General features: G+C 39.7%; 1 protein-coding gene across 7 annotated transcripts in view; it reads right to left on the bottom strand.

Moving 5' to 3' along the window:
* Ash2l (ASH2 like, histone lysine methyltransferase complex subunit) overlaps positions 1 to 15526 on the bottom strand; it is a 50890-nt gene extending 35364 nt beyond the window's left edge. For 4 of the 7 annotated variants that reach the window (XR_013430434.1, XM_078031210.1, XM_078031208.1 and 1 more), the window contains exons 1-10: positions 15297 to 15525; positions 14362 to 14428; positions 14016 to 14161; positions 10183 to 10271; positions 9809 to 9903; positions 6122 to 6217; positions 5391 to 5486; positions 3473 to 3548; positions 2723 to 2740; positions 447 to 540 (exon numbers count right to left, since the gene is read on the bottom strand). Coding sequence is in view for 6 of the 7 variants with exons in the window: in XM_078031210.1 (XP_077887336.1) it covers positions 447 to 540; positions 2723 to 2740; positions 3473 to 3548; positions 5391 to 5486; positions 6122 to 6217; positions 9809 to 9903; positions 10183 to 10271; positions 14016 to 14161; positions 14362 to 14428; positions 15297 to 15484 (965 nt within the window). In the remaining variant the exon portion in view is untranslated. Of the gene's footprint in view, positions 1 to 446; positions 541 to 2722; positions 2741 to 3472; positions 3549 to 5390; positions 5487 to 6121; positions 6218 to 9808; positions 9904 to 10182; positions 10272 to 14015; positions 14162 to 14361; positions 14429 to 14958; positions 15063 to 15296 lie in introns of those variants that run through there. The other 3 variants (XM_078031211.1, XM_078031213.1, XM_078031209.1) reach the window with 3 other exon arrangements.
* Positions 15527 to 18802: the final 3276 nt, after the last annotated feature.

Genomic DNA, 18802 nt, shown 5'->3' with positions numbered 1-18802 from the left:
ACTATTGAACAGAAGCTCAGATATGAGCACTTATTATCTATTGCCAGTCTAAATAAGAAGTGATCTGGATTCTACTGCTTCAAAATTAGACAAAGGGAAGGGAAGAGACATGAGAGGAAAGAGGCATAAAGTTAAGGAGTTTGCATTTAGTTGTTTTCATTCCCTCTCCTCCATCCAAGCTTTCTCAAGGTGCCATAAGGGAATGTGATTTCCCAGGCTTATCACCAGAAGATGCTGCCTGGGCTCCCTTTCTGTAGTAACAATTTCATAAAATAGCATACCTGGTCTGGGATTATTTTGCCCTTCCAAAGTATTCAAGGCTTAAAAAAAAAAAGGACAGGTTTTCAGCATTAGACACTTGAGCAATGGAAAATATGGTTCCCTATGGTGGACTCTGCCAGCACCAAATATTCAAAAGGTGGTGGGTGGGGCAGTGATCTCCCCACCTCCGGGCCTTCTTGGTAGTCCCTGTAGTCCCTCCATCCTGCTGTTTGCGCTTAGCTCCTCTTCCTTTTCCACTGCTTCCTGCTGCAATTCCCCCTTTGAATAGAAGGCAAGATCACTTTCAACAGAGCTGCAATGGAAGTAGCAATGTGGATAGGGACTGACACACCCAATGTGCATTTGTGTAACACCACAGGAAGATTTCCTTCCTGAAAGCATATTAGCTTTCACGCTCCTTCTGAAACAATCTGCTGAGGTGTCTCACAGCCCAGAACACTGGGTTTTGTCAGTAATCTCAAATGAACCTAGTACTAATGATACCTGTGTTACATCTTCAACCTTCCTTTCTTAAAAAACTGAAAATACTAGTATACTTTGAGGATGTAACACAAATGTATTTGCACTTATTCAGATTCCAAGCACCTACGGCTAAAAAGAATGAAAACAATTGCGTGGATGTTTCCCTCCCCCCTCCCAAATCAATACAAATATCTATAATGAAAATATCCTCACTTTAGGTCAATGTTCACTTGTTTGAACTGCACAATATATTTCATAAACATAATAAAAGCACAATATTTGCTAAAGCACTTAACTTGAATATCTAAGAAAACAAAAGTACATCAAACATAGAAAACAGAAACAGAAGTACTAAAAAGGTGTTTCTCTCCAGTGCTGCTAGACATTATTATGACTGTACATGACACAATACGGAGGCTTTAAATTCAGTAGGCAATTTTAGTTACATACTCATTTGTCAATGTTTCAGATTGCACAAGTACATGGATAAAATTCAGGCTAAACAACTCTGGCTTGTGATGTTATGGGCAAATAATATTAACAGATAATTTATTTTATACATATATACACACACATATGGTTTTGTTTTGTTTTGGTGGTATTGGGGATTAAAAACAGTAAATCTAGTGAGGGCTCTACCACTGGGCCACACCACCAGCTGATACATTTATATATTTTAAACAAAAAATTCAGCTCTATACTGAGGGCACAAGGAATATTACCTTGTGTATTTCTGAAACAGGTACTTTGGAATTTTGTCCAGTTCTGTAATTTTTGTCCAGTTCTATTATTCCTCTCAATTAGTTTGTTCCCTCTTGCAAAAACTGTCCTTGAACTGCAGGAAAACACCTTTACGTAAACAACTGCATAGAGTACTATATGTAAATTTGGGGCAAGCTTGGAAATTATCAGCAGTTCTGCTGCAATAAAAAGATTCAAGACATTGAGGGTAGGTCATATTCTACATACACAGGACCAGACTTAATGCAGAATTTCCTTTTATGAACAAAGTAGATGTTATTCCTATTTCTCATAAAAGGTCAAATGTTAAACTGTTACAATGTCATTATCATCAATCAAAAAAGCCATTAAGGTTTCTTCCTCTCCTCCTAGTACTGGGGAGTGAACCCAGGGCCTCATGTATGCTAGGCAAGTGCTGGACCACTGAGCTACACCCCTAGCCCTTTTCCTTTAAATTTTTATTTTGAGACAGGGTCTGTTGCCCAGATTGGCCTTGAGCTTGTCATCTTCTTGCCTCAGTCTGCCACGTAGCTGGGATTACCAACATACACCACGACACCTGGTTTAAGTTTTTAAAATTGTCATTTCCAGGACTGGGGCTGGGTGTCAGTGGCAGGGTGCTTGCCTAGCATGTGTGAGGCACTGGGTTCGATTCTCAGCACTACATATAAATAAAATAAAGGTTCATTAACAACTAAAAAATAAAAAAGTAAATAAAATTTAAAACATTGTCATTTCCATTTTTTTGGGGGGTGGGGGTACTGGGGATTGAACTCAGGGGTACTTGGCCACTGAGCCACATTCCCAGCCCTATTTTGTATTTTATTTAGAGACAAAGTCTCACTGAGTTGCTTAGCACCTCACTTTTGCTGAGGCTGGCTTTGAACTCATGATTCTCCTGCCTCAGCCTCCTGAGCCTCTGGGATTATAGGTGTGCATCACCATGCCCAGCCCATTTCAATTATTTTAAGAAAGAAGTTTTAGATCTATTCTGAACAGAAAGTGTAATACCAAGGGAACTTCTGGCCATGTTATGCAGAATATGACAGCATACAAGCTTTTAATTACTAACATTAAACTGGAACTACTATTTCATATTAAAGTGCTATTGCCACCACTTTCACAATGCTTTAAAATTATTTAGTTTTAGCTTCTACCACAACTCAGCAAAAAGCATTTTCCAAACCACAAAATACTTAAGTCTGAGAGGCTGAAAGAAGACAGAGGAGGAATTCACCTCCAAAAGTGGCTCCACCTGTAAGAACAGAAGTGGCACCATGTATTTGTCAAATTTTAACAAGTAAACAGGAAAACATGGTGTAAAAAGATAAACAACACGCCTAGATATTTCCAACCCATCTAATAATTGCAGAAAGGACTAGATATTTAAGATTTCCCATTCCAGAAGACAAGTTATGATATCATGTGTCAGAGAATAGTCTAGCTACCTTCCAGCCACCCTAATTCTCATTAATACCATTAGTAATAAACAACATTTCCCATTAGATGGGTTACCAAACAAAAAAACCATGCTGAAGCAGGTGATCCATATAGTAGCATTGATATATGAATATATTCATGTTTCAGGCAAGAAAAATTAGAAGACTGACTGACACAGGAAGCTTGTTAAGTAATAGCTAAATTGCAGAAAAAAGGGTGGAGAGCAACTGAATCCTTCTAAATTAAGTGTTAGTTATGAAGATACAGATGGGAAGTCTACTAAAAATACAGTAAATCTGACCTTTAAATTGTACTTTGTTGTATACTAAATTTGCTTCACATAAGATCAAACTGAGGTAAATTGAAAAAAGTTCTCCTCTATCACCATTTGCAAAATTCTTGTCTAGCTCCTAAAAATTGAGTTTTAGATTTTAAGGGTCTTAGTAAATACACAGGTTAAGAGAAAACCCAAAGAATGCCCAATTCTAGACACATGTAAATTCAACAGCTTAAAAATATTTCAACAGTAAGACATTTAAACACTTACCATTTAGATTCCCACTGGTAGACACAGTACTACTTTGTTTCTGGTTGTCATAAGCAGGACCAATGTTACTAAGATCCTGAAAGGAAAAATATCTAAATTTAAAAAGGAGGCTACATTCAGTAGTAGAGCACCTGCCTAGCATATGCAAGACACTGGGTTCAATTTCCAGAACAACAAAAAGAGAATAAAAAGAAAAAGGAGAGGCCAGGCATGGTGGCACACATGCCTGTAATTCCAGCAACTTGGGAAGATGCGGCTGGAGGATTGTCAAGTTTGAGGGCAGCCTCAGCAGTTTATTGAGATCCTGTCACAAAATGAAAAATAAAGGGCTGGGGATGTGGCTCAAGCGGTAGCGCGCTCGCCTGGCATGCGTGCGGCCCGGGTTCGATCCTCAGCACCACATACCAACAAAGATGTTGTGTCCGCTGAGAACTAAAAAGAATAAATATTAAAAATTCTCTCTCTCTCTCTCTCTCTCTCTCCTCTCTCACTCTCTCTTTAAAAAAAAAAAAAAAAAGAAAAAGAAAAAAGGACTAGAGATATAGCTCAGTACTAAAGCACCCCTGGGTTCACCCCCTCACCCCGCAAAAAAAAAAAAAAAAAAAAAAAAGGAATGGTGATGAATGGCAATTAACCAATCAACTGGAGTAGAGGTAGAGGGTACATGGCAAATTGGAAAGCCAGATTGAAATCAGGCCTAGTATGCTCAGATCTCATTTTACAAGAGACAAAACCTGAATTTATGTGAAAACTCAAACTTTCAAAGATAGCAAATAAGTCTTTAGTTACAGCTACTAAGAAAATTGAGGTAGAAGGATTACCTGAGCCCATGAGTGCCAGGCTAACCTGGGCTACATAGCAAAATCCCACTTCAAATCAGACACTTGAAAGTACAGCCCAAAGATCTAACTTACTTAGTTGCCACATGTGATCTCTGCCATTGAACAAAGAGTTAAAATTCTCTTTTTACTGCTATGCTAAACAAACAATATAAATTCTTTTTCACAATAATTTTTTCTTTACTGCATTGTTTTCAAGAGCAAAATCTCAGATAGCAGGAAGATCAGAATAATTTGGAACCATGCATTTATGCAATACATGTGAAGAAATCAAAACATTAAAAAAGAAAAATGATGCTGCATGTGATGGCACATGCCTGTAATCCCAGTAGCTCAGGAGGCTGAGCAGCAATGGGCGCAGTGCTAAGCAACTCAGTGAGACCCTGTCTCAAAATAATATACAAAAGAAGGCCGGGGATGTGGCTCAGTTGTTGTGAGTGCCTCTGAGTTCAATCCCCAGTACCAAGAAAAGAAAAAGATGTATCAACAAAGTTTATTTGGCTGGAAATAATGGTGCATGCCAGTAATCCCCAAAACTTGGGAGGCTGAGGCAGGAGGATCAGGAGTTCAAAGCCAGCCTCAGTAATTTAGCAAGCAACTCAGTTACATCCTATCTCTAAATAAAATACAAAATAGGGCTGGAGATGTGGCTCAGTTGTTGAGTGCCCCTGAGTTCAATCCCTGGTACTCCCAGGAAAAAGAAAAAAAAAGAAAGAAAACAAAAAAGGTGGTGGTTATATTTCGGTAGTAGAGCACCCCTGGGTTCAATCCCTAGTACCACACATATACACACACAAAATCCCATTTATTTGGAGTCCACATGTTATAGGCACATACTAGCAATGTTATGTGGCAAATAAATAAACAAAATTTGATTCCCTACCTATGTGGCTTAAAATTAAAAAGAGAATAAGAAGTATATTTTTAAAAATATTTTTTAGTTATACATGGGCACAATATCTTCATTTTGTTTATTTATTTTTATGTGGTGCTGAGGATGAACCCAGGGTCTCATTCGTGAGAGGCAAGTGCTCTACCACTGAGACACTTCCCCAGCCCCAAGAAGCATATTAATGTACCTGATCCAAAAGTCCAAATTTGGGGTAATCTTCTTCGGGGTCTTTACTTCCTGGATCAGGGTGTTCTTTCACCAAGAATACATCTCTTTCTTTACTCTAAAAGAAAACAGAACAGTAGTATTATCAATGGAAACTTTATACTTAAAGTATGGCAGAGGTGATCAATCACCAACTCCAAAAGAAAATAGGTATAGTTCCAAAAAATAATATTGTTTTTCCCTCTCATTAGAAAATATATGACCATCAAAAAATTCAAACAAAAGAGAAACATAAGAGAGCCAATCTTCCCTCTGCCTCACCTATCCTTCCACTCCCCAGGGATAAGCACTATCAACAGCTTGCTACTGATTTCTCCCCAGGAGTTCTCTTTAATTCTAAGGACAATGTTTAGAACAAAGTTTTTTGTTTTGTTTCAAATCAAAGAACAAAAATGGTCTCCGATTTTAATATAAAATTATTTATAAAAATACAGTGAACAAAAGGTCTCAGTATATGAAACTATTGTCAATATAAGTGATATTCACTTAAGACAAAACAGGCAACTCACAAAGTTTACATGAAAAAATTACTAACATTTACAATTACCTGCATCTCATAATTTCAAAAATTTAATATAAAATTACTCACATTTTCTTAGTAATCACATTATTTCACAGTGAGACTAAACAGAATTTGTTACAAAGAACAGTGGTTTTCTAAATGTCAAGTCTAATCAACTTTAGTCTACTTACCATTGTTTTGACAATGTTATTTGGCCAAGTCATTTTCCCAGGTCTCTGTCTGGTTGTCATGCACTCCCAATATTTATCAATAAATGGTATAATATCCTAGTTTTTAAAATAAAATATATTAAGACTTTTATAATTGCTTTCAAAGTTTTGCTCACAAAACAGAGAAAACAGCATTTTCAAGACCTTCTTAGAATCAAAAGAAACATTCATGTTCAACTTTTTAATCAGCAAACAAATATTTAATTGCTTGGAAACAAGGTATAGATTATGAAATTCCAAACAAGTATACACAAATCTTAGTTATTAAGGCTTACAATCCAGTTGGAGGGGAAAATTCTGTAATATTACCTTGATTATCAAAAGGAAAATGCTTCCCAAATTATTGTCTCCTGAGCTCTATTTGGTACTGGGATTGAGCCCAGGGGTGCTTAACCTGGGTGCTTAACCACATCCCCAGCTCCTTTTATATTTTGAGATAGGGTCTCCCCAAGTTGCTCAGAACCTTGCTAAATTGCTGAGGCTGGCTTTGAACTCATAATTCTACTATCTTAGCCTCCCGAGTCACTGGGATTATAGGTGTGCACCCTCCCACCCAGCTTGAGCTCCTATTTCTTCTACTTACTTGAGACATCTTCTGGACATCAAAACTTTTTGGAACTAAAATATGCAACTCTGTATATTACCTCACAAATATACAAAGCAGAATCTATCTTTGCTCTTAATACCTATCATAGATAACTCAGAAAAAAACTTTTGACACCTTTCTTTCACATCCCCTACCATCTAAAGTCACCAAATAAAATTTTAAATTTCAGAAACTTCACACCAATCAGGCCTCCCTCCTTTCCATCCCTAGTAAAAGTACAGTATAAAGATCTGATTCTCTTATTCTTTGTGGTACTAATGATTGAACTCAGTTCAATTACAAGATGGATCAGGTGATCCAACACTAAACTACATCTCCAGCCTCTCTTATTTTTTATTGAGACAGGGTCTCACCAAGTTGCTTAGGGTCTTGCTAAATTGCCAAGGCTAGCCTTGAACTTGCAATCCTCTTGCTTCAGTCCCCAGAGTCTCTGGGTTACAGGAATGCGCAATCACACCCAGTTCTAGATTTCATTTTCTCAGTTGCTAAATGTGATCTTACTTATGTGGCGCCAAACAATATCTGACCTTAATCTGCTATCAAATTTTCCCCATATTAGAGTACCTTCAAAGTCTCACACTACCAGCTAACACCATGAAAACATATCTTCAAAGGCTGAATCAGAGAAAGTCCAAGGGAAGCCTGAAATAGTATATATATTGCTCCCAAATGTAAGAGTTCAAAAGTTGATTAAGAGGGGCTGGGTTTGGGGCTCAGTGGTAGAGCACTTGCCTAGCATGTGTGAGGCACTGGGTTCAATCCTTAGCACCTATAATCCCAGTGGCCTGGGAGGATGAGGCTGGAGGATCACAAGTTCAAAGCCGCCCTCAACAATTTAGCTTGACTATCACAAAATTAAAAAAAAAAAAAGGTCTGGGACTGTTAAGTACCCCTGGGTTCAATCCCTTGTAGAAAGAAAAAGAAACAAACAAACCAACCAACCAACCAATCTGATGGGGATATGTCAAAAAGTTTCAGTAGTCAGTGTGATAAAGCTGGGATAATGTATAAGAAATCTAATAACAGACTACAATACAGTCCTGTGTTATTGTTCCTAACAATTGTGCCATGAACAAAACAATATAAGATTAAGTCAAGCATAAGAGAAAATGATGCAATTAATGGGCTAGGGTAGGCATCAGAAGCATGAGGCTGCTGTCAGTTTAACACAACATACTGTTTTACAATCCACTTTTTGAGGAGGCTGGGGGCAGTACTAGGAATTAAACCCAGGACTTTGTGCATGCTAGGCAAGCACTCTCTACTTGAGCTACATCTCCATCCCAAAGTAGAGGTATACTCTAAAATAATGATAAAATCTGGGCATGGTGGCTATAATCTCAGCTACTTGGAAAGCTGAGCAAAGAGGATTGCAAGTTCAAGGCCAAACTTGACAATGTAGCAAAACCTTATCTCAAAAAGGGTTGGGGATGCACCCCTGGGTTCAATCCCCAGTGTCATAATAAATCAATGAATTAAGATAAATTATGATAAATAAACTATAATACATAAATCAGTAACAGTGATTTATTATCAAGTATTATGTACTGTACATAACTGTGCTATACTTCTATATAACTGGCAACATGGTTATATATGAGATATATATCATTTTTTTTACTATGATCACATATGTTTACACGAGCATCGCCACAAACAATTGTCTAGATGCTTCAAAATTTTAAATGTCAAAGTAGACACTTTTCATTGTTCATCAAAAGTAAAATAAATGGATAAAGAACTTGTTTTAGATAAAAGACAAATATTACAAATAAATATAAGGTGTAATCTTTTTATTTTTTAATTTATTTTTTAGCTTTAGGTGGACACAATATCTTTATTTTTATGTGGTGCTGAGGATCGAACCAGTGCCTCAACACATGCCAGGTGAGTACTACTTGAGCCATATCCAAAGCCCCAAGGTGTGATCTTAATTGGATCGTGGATAGAGGAAACTGTGAAGGATATTAAGCAACAATAATATAGAGACATTCACATAATCACCTCCTCTTTTGATATACTGAAAAACACATTTCCTCTGTAACATTCTGGTCTAAAATATTTAATCTGGTGGGCCTGGTGACACACGTCAATAATCCTAGCAGCTCAGGAGGCTGAGACAAGAGGATTGTGAGTTCAAAGCCAGCTTCAGCAAAAGCAAGGTGCTAAACAACTCAGTGAAACACTGTCTTTATTAAAAATACAAAATTGGGCTGGGGTTGTGGCTCAGTGGTTGAGTGCTCCTGAGTTCAATCCCTGGTACCAAAATAAATAAATAAATAAATAGCCTGAAGCCAACCATGAGGAAATATCAGATAAATGTAGAGTGAGGAATATCATACCAAATAATTATCTAGACCCTTCAAAATTTTAAATGTCAGAGCAGACACCTCCCCATTGTCTGTCAAAAATTAAATAAACTGGTAAAGGATCTATTCTTAAAGATAAAACATAATTATAACTAAATGGAAGGTGAGATCCCTGGAGAGAGGAAACAAAGAGGAATATTAAGAAAACAATAATGTTGAGAAACATGAATAAGATTAGATAATATTACTGCATCATCAACATTATTATTTTTTTACTATGATCACTAAATTATACTTTTACAACAGAATACTGGGTCAAGCATAATAGCTATAATTTTGCCTCATATAGCTTAGGGGGGAAAATATAGATATGGAGAGAAAAAGCAATGTGGCAAAATATTAACAAAGGTTAATGTCCTCGAGTTCAAGCTCCAGTACCAAAAATCCCCACAAAAGCCAAATTAGGCAGAGAAGATTTACCTCAGACCTGATTATTAGACAGCTGTTTGTTTCTGTAAGGCAACCAAAAGTATTTAAGTATTCACAATACTAACAGTCAAGCCAAGTAGCACATACTAGGAAATTAGTAAATGATATAAAATAAAAAACAAGATAACAACTGAATTTATATAGTCTTACTCATAAAAACTGGCTAGAAAGTACTTGTTAAAGAGTGTTAGAAGTCCCATCTGAGTCTATGGCATAATTGCAATTATGTTAATCCATTTTTACCTTATCTTTGGAGAACATTGTTTTTGGATGTTCATCCTGTGTTCGAGACTGCCATGTTAGGTTGGCCAAAGCACTAAGGCACATTTCCTTTAAATCTATAAAAAACAAAAAGGAAAAAAAGCTATCTATAAAATTACAGTTCTGTCACCAAGGGAATAATCAACAAAATGGTTCACAAGATACAATTAGAGTTAGAGCAGCTTTAAAAAGCAGAGTTATTATTTGATCTAAAATGGGTGACAGCAATTATTCAGACCTACACCGCAATTGGATTCTACCAGCTATGATGTAAAGGTCTTCTGAGTCTGCTAAGCCCAGATCCCTTTTCTTGTACAGTGAACAATCATTTTGAAATACTCCAGAGTTGTTCTTACTTGCTTGCTTCCGGAGGAAATAAGTATTTCCACTATGATGGCACACGTTGCAATGGAAACTGTAGTTGGTCATGAAAGGGAGACAGGATCTGTGGATTAACCAAATTATACAAATCAGTGAACTTCTGAACACACATTTCTTTATGATACGTAAATCAATATGAATTCTTTCTCCTTGGTGCAGTTATATAAAAATATTAATATAGGGCTGGGGATGTGGCTCAAGCGGTAGCACGCTCGCCTGACATGCATGTGTCCCGGGTTCGATCCTCAGCACCACATACAAACAAAGATGTTGTGTCTGCCAAAAACTAAAAAAATAAAATAAAATATTAAAATTCTCTCTCTCTCTCTTAAAAAAAGTTAATATATTAATTGCTCTTAAAAATGTAAAATGGCCAGGTGAGGTGATACACAATTGTAATCCCAGAACTTGGAAGGCTGAGCAGAAAGATTAAAAGTTCAAGACCAGCCTCAGCCACTTAGCAAGATCCTGCCTCAAAATTTAAAAAATATAAAAAGGACTGGGGAAGTACCTCAGTGATAAAGTGTCCCTGGGTTACATCCCCAGTCCCAACAAACAAACAGCAATTAAAAAAAAAAAAATGCAAAGTATTAATCGACAAAGAAATGAGGATTGTATTTTCTACAAATATCAGGATTCTTCTTCATAGAAAAATAAATAAAACATTATCTACCACAGTGGACAATGCAGCACCTAAAAGTTCTAACTGGCACCTTGTCCATGTTAGATATCTTTTTTTGAGCACATAAAGAGTTCACCAGACCAACTGCAGAAGACAAAGTAGTCTAAGACACAGTTCTTTAAAGTGTCAATAACATCACTGGAAAAGACAGACAGAATTATGAAAAGATTATTCAGGAAGACAATAATCACAAAACATCTGCTTAATTACCAGATGAATTCTACAAATGATAATATAGTCCATAAGATTTCGAAGGACCCAAGTAGTAAACTCAGGTTTAGGAATTAGAAAAATTTGTCAAGGACGGTTTAAGATCTGAATTTGAAAAGATGAGTGATTTTTGGACAGATGAACTACAGGTAGGGATGAGAAAATTCAAGTTAGGAGGAGGGGGCAAAGTGGCATAAAGAAGTCTGTTTAGGACAGGATGTGTCCAGGATATGATAAAAAAAAAAAAAGGCATGAGCAATTCTCAAAAACAAAACTCTGGAACCAGCCTAGGTGTCCATCAAAGGATAATGGAAAAAGAAAATGTGGTATGTGTATATAATGGAGCTTTATTCAGCCATAAATAAAAACTAAATTGCTGGGCATGGTTGATACATGCCTGTAATCCCAGTGGCTCTGGTAGCTGAGGCAGGAGGATTGTAAATTCAAAACCAGCTTTAGCAATTTAGTTGAGACCTTTTCTCAAAAAATTAAAAAGGACTGAGCATGTGTCTCAGTGGGCAAGTGCCCCTGGATTCAATCACTAGTACCCAAAATTTTAAACATTAAAGGAAGAAAGGAAGGAAGGAAGGAAGGAAGGAAGGAAGGAAGGAAGGAAGGAAGGAGAAAGAAAGAAAGAAAGAGAGAGAGAAACTAGATCATTTGCAGAAAAACAGATGGAACTTGAGGAAAATGTTAAGTGAAATAAACCAAAACTTGCCAGATGATACCACACCTATAATCCCATGTAAATGCACACACATAATCCCAGCAGCTCTGGAGGCTAAGGCAGGAGGATCCAGAACTCAAAGCCAACCTCAGCAATTTAGGGAGGCACTGAGCAACTCAGTGAGACCCTGTTTCTAAATAAAATATAAAAAAGGGCTGGGGATGTGGCTCAGTGGTTGGGTGCCCCTGGGTTTAATCCCAGGTACAAAAAAAAAAAAATTCCTAAAAGCTGAGTTTGCTGGCAGAAGGCCTGCCTCTTTGAAGGCAGAGAATAAGAAGGCAGTGGGAGGAGAAAGACTGAATATGGTAGAGATTTTGATTTTGGAGATTACAGTGGGACAATGGGAAGGAAAGACTGAATATGACAGAGATATAGGAGATAACAGGGGAAACAGATGCACTAAAGAAAGGAAGTGAGAGGTAATTGTACTGGATGATTGGAAAAGCATGAGAGAGCTGGGTGGTTGTTTTTGCAGTACCAGGAATTAAACCTAGGGCCTTGGGTATGCTATGCAAGTGCTCTACCATTGCACTGTATGGGGAGCCCCTAGAAGCTTAGTCTTACAAAGTAAATGGAACAAAACAAAAGACCTTTAGTAAAAATGGTTTAAGTTGAAACATAATGTCACATTTACCTTGAACTCAAGCTAACTTAGGGTTTCCCCTAAAAAAAGAAGATTCCCAAATATGTGCTATTTACTAGATACCACTCAAGAAATTTAAGATTTTTTTTTTTTTTTAGTACTGAAGACCAAAACCAGAGTACTCTACCACTGAGCTATGTCCCCACCTCTTTTTATTTTTTGAGACTGATTCTCACTAAATTGCCCAGGCCATCTCAAACTTCTGATCCAGTTAAGCATTATAATAAACTCAATTATGGAAGGCAAAGCTTCACACTAAAGATACATAGTTATTTTAAAACAAAAACAATTAGGTTTCAGAGAAGCTTTTTTTTTCATATCCTGTTAGCTTATATTCTCTCTGGCATAAAGATTATCCATCCCATGTAGTTGGCTTTAGGTGTAATTTCTCAAATTCAGGTACAAAGTAGTCTCTCCAAAGTTACCAGAACTTTGAACTGTGGTTTGATTCATTCTTGGTTTGCTCCTACTTATCTCTCCAGTAAATTTCCATTACTAGACTCTGAGGCCTTTCTAACTAGCCAGCCTTGCAGAGCAGTGTGTTTTCCCTAGTGATCTTTTAACTAAGATCAACTCTTCCTGATCCCTCAGTATTTTTCTTTCTTTTTTAAACACTATCTTAGGTCACCACTCACATGTTAATTGTACATTAGCATTTCTAAAACTCACTTTAACTTTTTTAACAGTCAAGCATACAATAAATTATAAAAGAAGGTATTTTTCAGAACATTTAAGGGGAATCAACTAAAGAAAAATGTAGCCTTCTTATTTTGAGATAGAATTATTTAAATTTATTAGCAATAATATGGGCCATAAAAAATATTACTGAGGGCTGGGAAAGTGACTCAGGGTGCTTGCATGGCACATGTGAGGTCCTGGGTTCAATCCCCAGTGCAGCAAAATACAAAACAAAACAAAAAAACTTTTACTGAGAGCCAGTAACAGTGAGTCAGTAATGTTCACCTGCTAGCTATTGATCGAGTCACCAGAATAAGAAGCCTTTCATTCTCCCCCTTTTATATCAATCATAATATGATTTTAATTCATTAGAAGAGGTACATGTCTAGAAACAGGTTTTGCTGAGGGGACAGCACAAGATACCCAAGGGAATGAGTTAGAAGTAAAGGTCCTGTGCATTTTAAGCAAGCTTTCTTCCACTGAGGTATATTCCCAGTTCCTCAATTTTTTGACAATGGGCTTTATCCACCATATACACCAAATCCTTTCTAAAAAATCCAAAACACCCAATACAAGGCTTAAATGATACTGTCTCATATTTGCTTATATAATACTTTCCAACTGCAAAGTTTTATTTCTCAATCAAATTGTAAGCCCAAAATCAAGAGACAAAATCCACTGGCATGCCCTCAATAAGTAGAAGACATGCTAAGGGAATTAAAACAATTCCTTATTCAATATCCTATTCACTATATAGGGGTTAGGAGACAGGAAATATATGCACTTATTTTGCCTAAAAACTATCCAACTATTGAACATGCTGAGATTTACTTTAGAAATAAATTCTTACAAGAGTAAAAGTACTCACGAAGTATCTATGCCAAAGGTGTCTGCTGTGAACCATTTTGTACATATCCCACACTGCAATTCCACCTCTCCCAACTGACGGCCGTTTTCTTCATCCACGGAGCCTGCCTGAGTATCCATCACCTCTGAAGTATCCCCAGTACCTTCCTGTGAACACAGAACAATTAGAATCAAATTAAGTTGGCTTGACTGCATTTTTGGTTCACTTAAAAATTTAAAAACAGGGGCTGTGGATGTAGTCCAGTGGCACAGTACTCGTGTTGTAAGCACAAAGCTCTGGGTTCAATCCTCAGCACCACAAAACAAAATTTATTTTGCCTGGCAAACATCCAGAAACAAATACTTACTAGTGTATCTTTTCCATTAGAGGATTCTGTCTCCAAACCACCACTTACATCAACCAAGTTTGCATCCCTGTAAGATAATGAACGCACTCAAGTAAGAATTTTCAAGAGAAACAAACCTCACAATGCCAAGTCCCAAAGATAATCATCAAAACATGGCTGAGCTGGGCGCGGTGGCGCACGCCTGTAACCCCAGCGGCTAGAGGCTGAAACTGAAGGATCGCGAGTTCAAAGCCAGCCTCAGCAACTTAGCGAGGCGCTAAGCAACTCAGCGAGACCTCGTCTCTAAATAAAATACAAAAAAGGGCTGGGGATGTGATTCAGTTAAAGCGCCTCTGAGTTCAATCCCCGTTACAAAAATGAAAGAAAATACAGCTGAACTTATTTACTCTTATAGCTTTTCCAGCTAAACTGGATCTGGACTAGATGCCCAGGATTACTATTAGGATACTAGGAAGAATGTGGTCAAGACAGACGAAGGTTCTTAGAATACTGAGACGTCTACTCGGACAACCCAATTAGACAAGTCTGGATGAGCTGGTCCTAGGTGAGATTCACAGAGATGCAATTCTCCCACTCTGCTGCCGAAAGGACCGTTACTTTTCCCAGTCGAGCACTGCAAAGTGATTTCCTTCCTGAAGTATCTGAGGATCTCCTGCAGGAAAAGAGAGCTAACAGCCTCCTCTGGGGTACGGAGCCAAAGACAGGACAAGGTGCTCGGCTCTTACCTAACCAGAAAGGTGAGCAAAGGGGCGTGGCCTTAAATAGAGTTCGGAAGGGAAGCGCCAAGCCAAGGGCGTGATTAACCTCGTAGAGGGGGCAGGGAAAGTCGAGCCGTTGGCCTCAAGGCCCAAGTTCTGAGAGCGCGGGTAGGAGAGTTCCCGGGAGCCGCGGGATTGCGAGAGAATTCGGTGTCCTCAGGCCGCAGGACGTCTTACCCGCTTTCAGCCTCTCCAGAACTAGGCTCAGTCGCCGGAGCAGCAGACGTCCCCTCTCCGGCCGGAGTGGCTGCTACCGCTGTCACCGGTTTCGTTTCTCCCTCTTCTGCCGTTATTGCATTTGCTGCCGCTACAGGGCCAGGTCCGGAACCCGCTCCCGGGCCGGGTCCGGTTCCCGCCGCCGCCATCACTGCCGCCTCCCAGTCTTCTCGCGAGAACACTTCCGCCGTGTCGCGCGAGCTGCTCCCGGGTTCTGCACTCTTCAAGTAGTAAAGCCCACTGGTAGGTCCACCACTTGCCAGAGGACTGTGCAGGCCAGACCTAGCCGCTTTAAGGACAGGCGGGCGGGGCCGCGGCCCCTGCGGTGGTGGTTGTTAGCGCCAAGTGAAGGCGGAGGAGGCTCGTTAGTGTGGTTTATAATAATATTTACTGCATTTCAGGGATGAATGCTGCGTGGCTAAGACTGGACGTCACAATGCAGACGAGGTGCTAGCTTGTAAACGCTGCTCGCCATTTAATGTGTGAGGACGAGCGCTCACTGCCCGGGCCTGGTGTACTTTGTTGTACTGCCTAGTGGTCTGCCACTTTGAGCACGTTTCCAGGTGACCTTTAGAGCTGGAAATATAGAGACTAATTGCAGAGCCCAAGCGAGAGTGAGTGTAGTGTCCAGGTGGGAGAGACCAGGCGTAATGTGTGCACTAGAGGCTCCAAGCAGTTTATTGTGAAAAGAGAAAAAACGAAGGCCCGGACTCAGGGAGCCCTGTAGTAGAGGTCTTCGTTTAGAAAAGTTTGGTGCTTAGCGGGGAGTGGATGTGGGACGGACTCAAGAATTGGATAAATCATTGTCAGTACCTGGTAGTTGAGATCACTGGAGTGAATAGACGCGCATTCGGAGTCAAGTCTACAAACTCGAGGTTATAGACCTCTAGGAATATTGGGGCCAGAGTTTTCAGGAAATCAGTGTTTAGATAGATCCTATTTTCTAAAAAAGTTGCCAAAGGATACACTGTCCTCTCACTTTACAGAAAAAGACCTGCTGGGCACGGTGGTACACACCTGTAATCACAACTACTCAAGAGACTGAAGTAGGAGCATAGCAAGTTCAAGGGCAGCCTGGGAACTTTACTAGACCCTTTCTCAAAAAGGGGGGGCGGGGCCGGGCTGGGGAGGGAACTCAGTGGTTGAGTGGGTAGAATGCTCTTGGGCTCAATCCCCAGTACAAGGGAGGCTCCAAGGCAGACCCAGTTAGTAGTCTACACTGGAGATAGTAAAGTGGTCTTAATGTCTTTACCAAGACTTCTCAGTGTGTCCAGAACAGATTGTTCTCCAGCCTGGCACGGTGGCAACGCCTGTAATCCCAGTGGCTCCAGAGGCTGAGGGAGGAGGATAGGGAGTTCAAAGCCAGCCTCAGCAAAAAGCAAGGCATTAAGCAACTCAGTGAGACCTTGTCTCTAAATAAAATACAAAATAGGGCTGGGGATGTGGCTCAATGGTTGAGTGTCCCTGAGTTCAATTTCTCAATAATAAAAAACAAAAACAGAAAAGATTGTTCCTGGAATAGGTTGTGCCCTAAAGGAAGATGCCTGCCTTGCATTCTTGCCCATCTGTTCCCCTACAATGCCCGCATTCTGCTGCTGGATGTGACTTATGTAAACTGAGCCCATCTCCTCTCCTTACCAGCAGGGTGTCCAGTTGCCACCCAGATCCTTGGTGTCCTAAACAAAGAATTCAGCAGGCACACAAGTAACAAGCAAAGTACAGATTTATTGATGGTGAAAATGGAAGTTGCCCTCAGCCAAGTCAGAGACAGGCTCAAGGCGTGGATGTCTGGAAATTAGTGTTTTGAATACTGACCTGTGAGACAGTCTCTTCACTTTATGGACCTGATTGAAGACTTTACCCCATTTGCCCCCATTGGTTACTTTATGCTACCTGATTAGAATATTGTCCAGTCCACCCCACCATTGGTTACTTTAGAAAACCTAGTTAGAATAATGCCCAATTTACTTCCATTGGTCATTTTAAAATACCAAACCTATGGCAGTTCTTGTTATGGTGATAAGCAGTCAATGGTAGGAGTTGTCATGGTAATGGGACTTACTCTAAACAAGGATATGACTTTTCTCCCTGTCTTGTCATCCAGTGGTATCCTTCTTATATTTGCCTCCACCATCTTGGTGTCCCTGAACTCCTACCTAACATAACACCCTCACTTTCCCTTGGGCCTCTCCTGACTTCTCCTTGAAGGGGGCATGCAAACGTTAGCAAAGCATAAGGATGAAATTTCTAAAATTGCTGTTCCCATTCCAACGAAAGGGAAAGCATTTCACAATAGAATTGGGGGAAGTTTGAATGCTTGTACACAGGCACATGTCAGCAGTCTGTGAACTAATACTAGAGATGATTGTTTTTCTTTCTTTACTTTTTTTTTTTTTTTTGGTACTGGGGATTGAATCCAAAGGCTATTTACCATTGAGCTATTATTCTTGCCCCCCCTTTTCTGGGGGGGGGTACTGGGGATTGAACTCAGGGGTACTCAACAACCGAGCCACATCCCCAAATGTTAGGACAAACAACAGGAGACGGGAAGCAAACCTTGAATCAGCACGCTTTTCTTTATTCAGTATTTAGCAGTGTAGTCAATTGGCAGAACACTGGTGTAGGTCATTTTGGGGGCAAAAAATGGCAGCAGGTTGAAGCAAGGGTCTAGGTCTTATAGGCTTTATTTAGGGTACAACAGGAAGACAGTTCCTGGTGTTCATTGTTTTGGGGTCCATTGATTCATTAGGGTGCAACAGGAATGTGGATAAGGAATTTCCTGGGGCTTATTTTATTGTTGGTCAGGTGACTCATTAGGGTGAGGGGTCAGGTGCCAGTCAGATGAAAGTTCTTTGTGTTTGTTCCCTCTGGCTGCCACCTGGGATTTTAAATGACAAAAGTTTAGGGAAAATGTCCTTGGACTTTTTTCCATACCATTCATCAGCCCTGTTTTGTACTTTATTTAGAGACAGGGTCACACCATGTTGCTACCACCTCGATATTGCTGAGGCTGGCTTTGAACCCCGGAACCCCCACCTCAGCCTCCCCAGCTGCTGGGATTACAGGTGTGCCCCACCGTGCCCAAAGCCCCTTTTTTATTTTGAGACAGGGACTCACCAAGTTGCTGAGGCTGGTCTCAGCTTGTGATCCTGTTGCCTCATCCTCCAGAGACTCTGGGATTACAGGTGTGTGCCACCAGCTGACTACTCTAGATGATTTTAAATCCAGCTCTGAGCAGTGGCTCAATATCAACCTGGAGGCAAATAACATAGACATCTTAGGGTCTACTTGGGCCTTTGTCTTTCTCATCCTTCCCTCTCTCCACAGGTACCAGGCAGGAAGAGTGGCATTTGCTTGCTGGACAGTCTCTTCAGCAAGGCATTCCTGTCTCCAGTGCTCAAACTCATAGTATGGTGATGCACTGCCACAGGGTGTAAGAGCCTCTAGGGCAACTGACACAACAGCTG

The sequence above is a fragment of the Ictidomys tridecemlineatus genome, chromosome 14, assembly GCF_052094955.1.
Source record: "Ictidomys tridecemlineatus isolate mIctTri1 chromosome 14, mIctTri1.hap1, whole genome shotgun sequence".
Classification (NCBI taxonomy): domain Eukaryota; kingdom Metazoa; phylum Chordata; class Mammalia; order Rodentia; family Sciuridae; genus Ictidomys; species Ictidomys tridecemlineatus.
The sequence above is the reverse complement of the archived record's forward strand: the minus strand, read 5'-3'. Positions and strand labels throughout refer to the sequence as shown.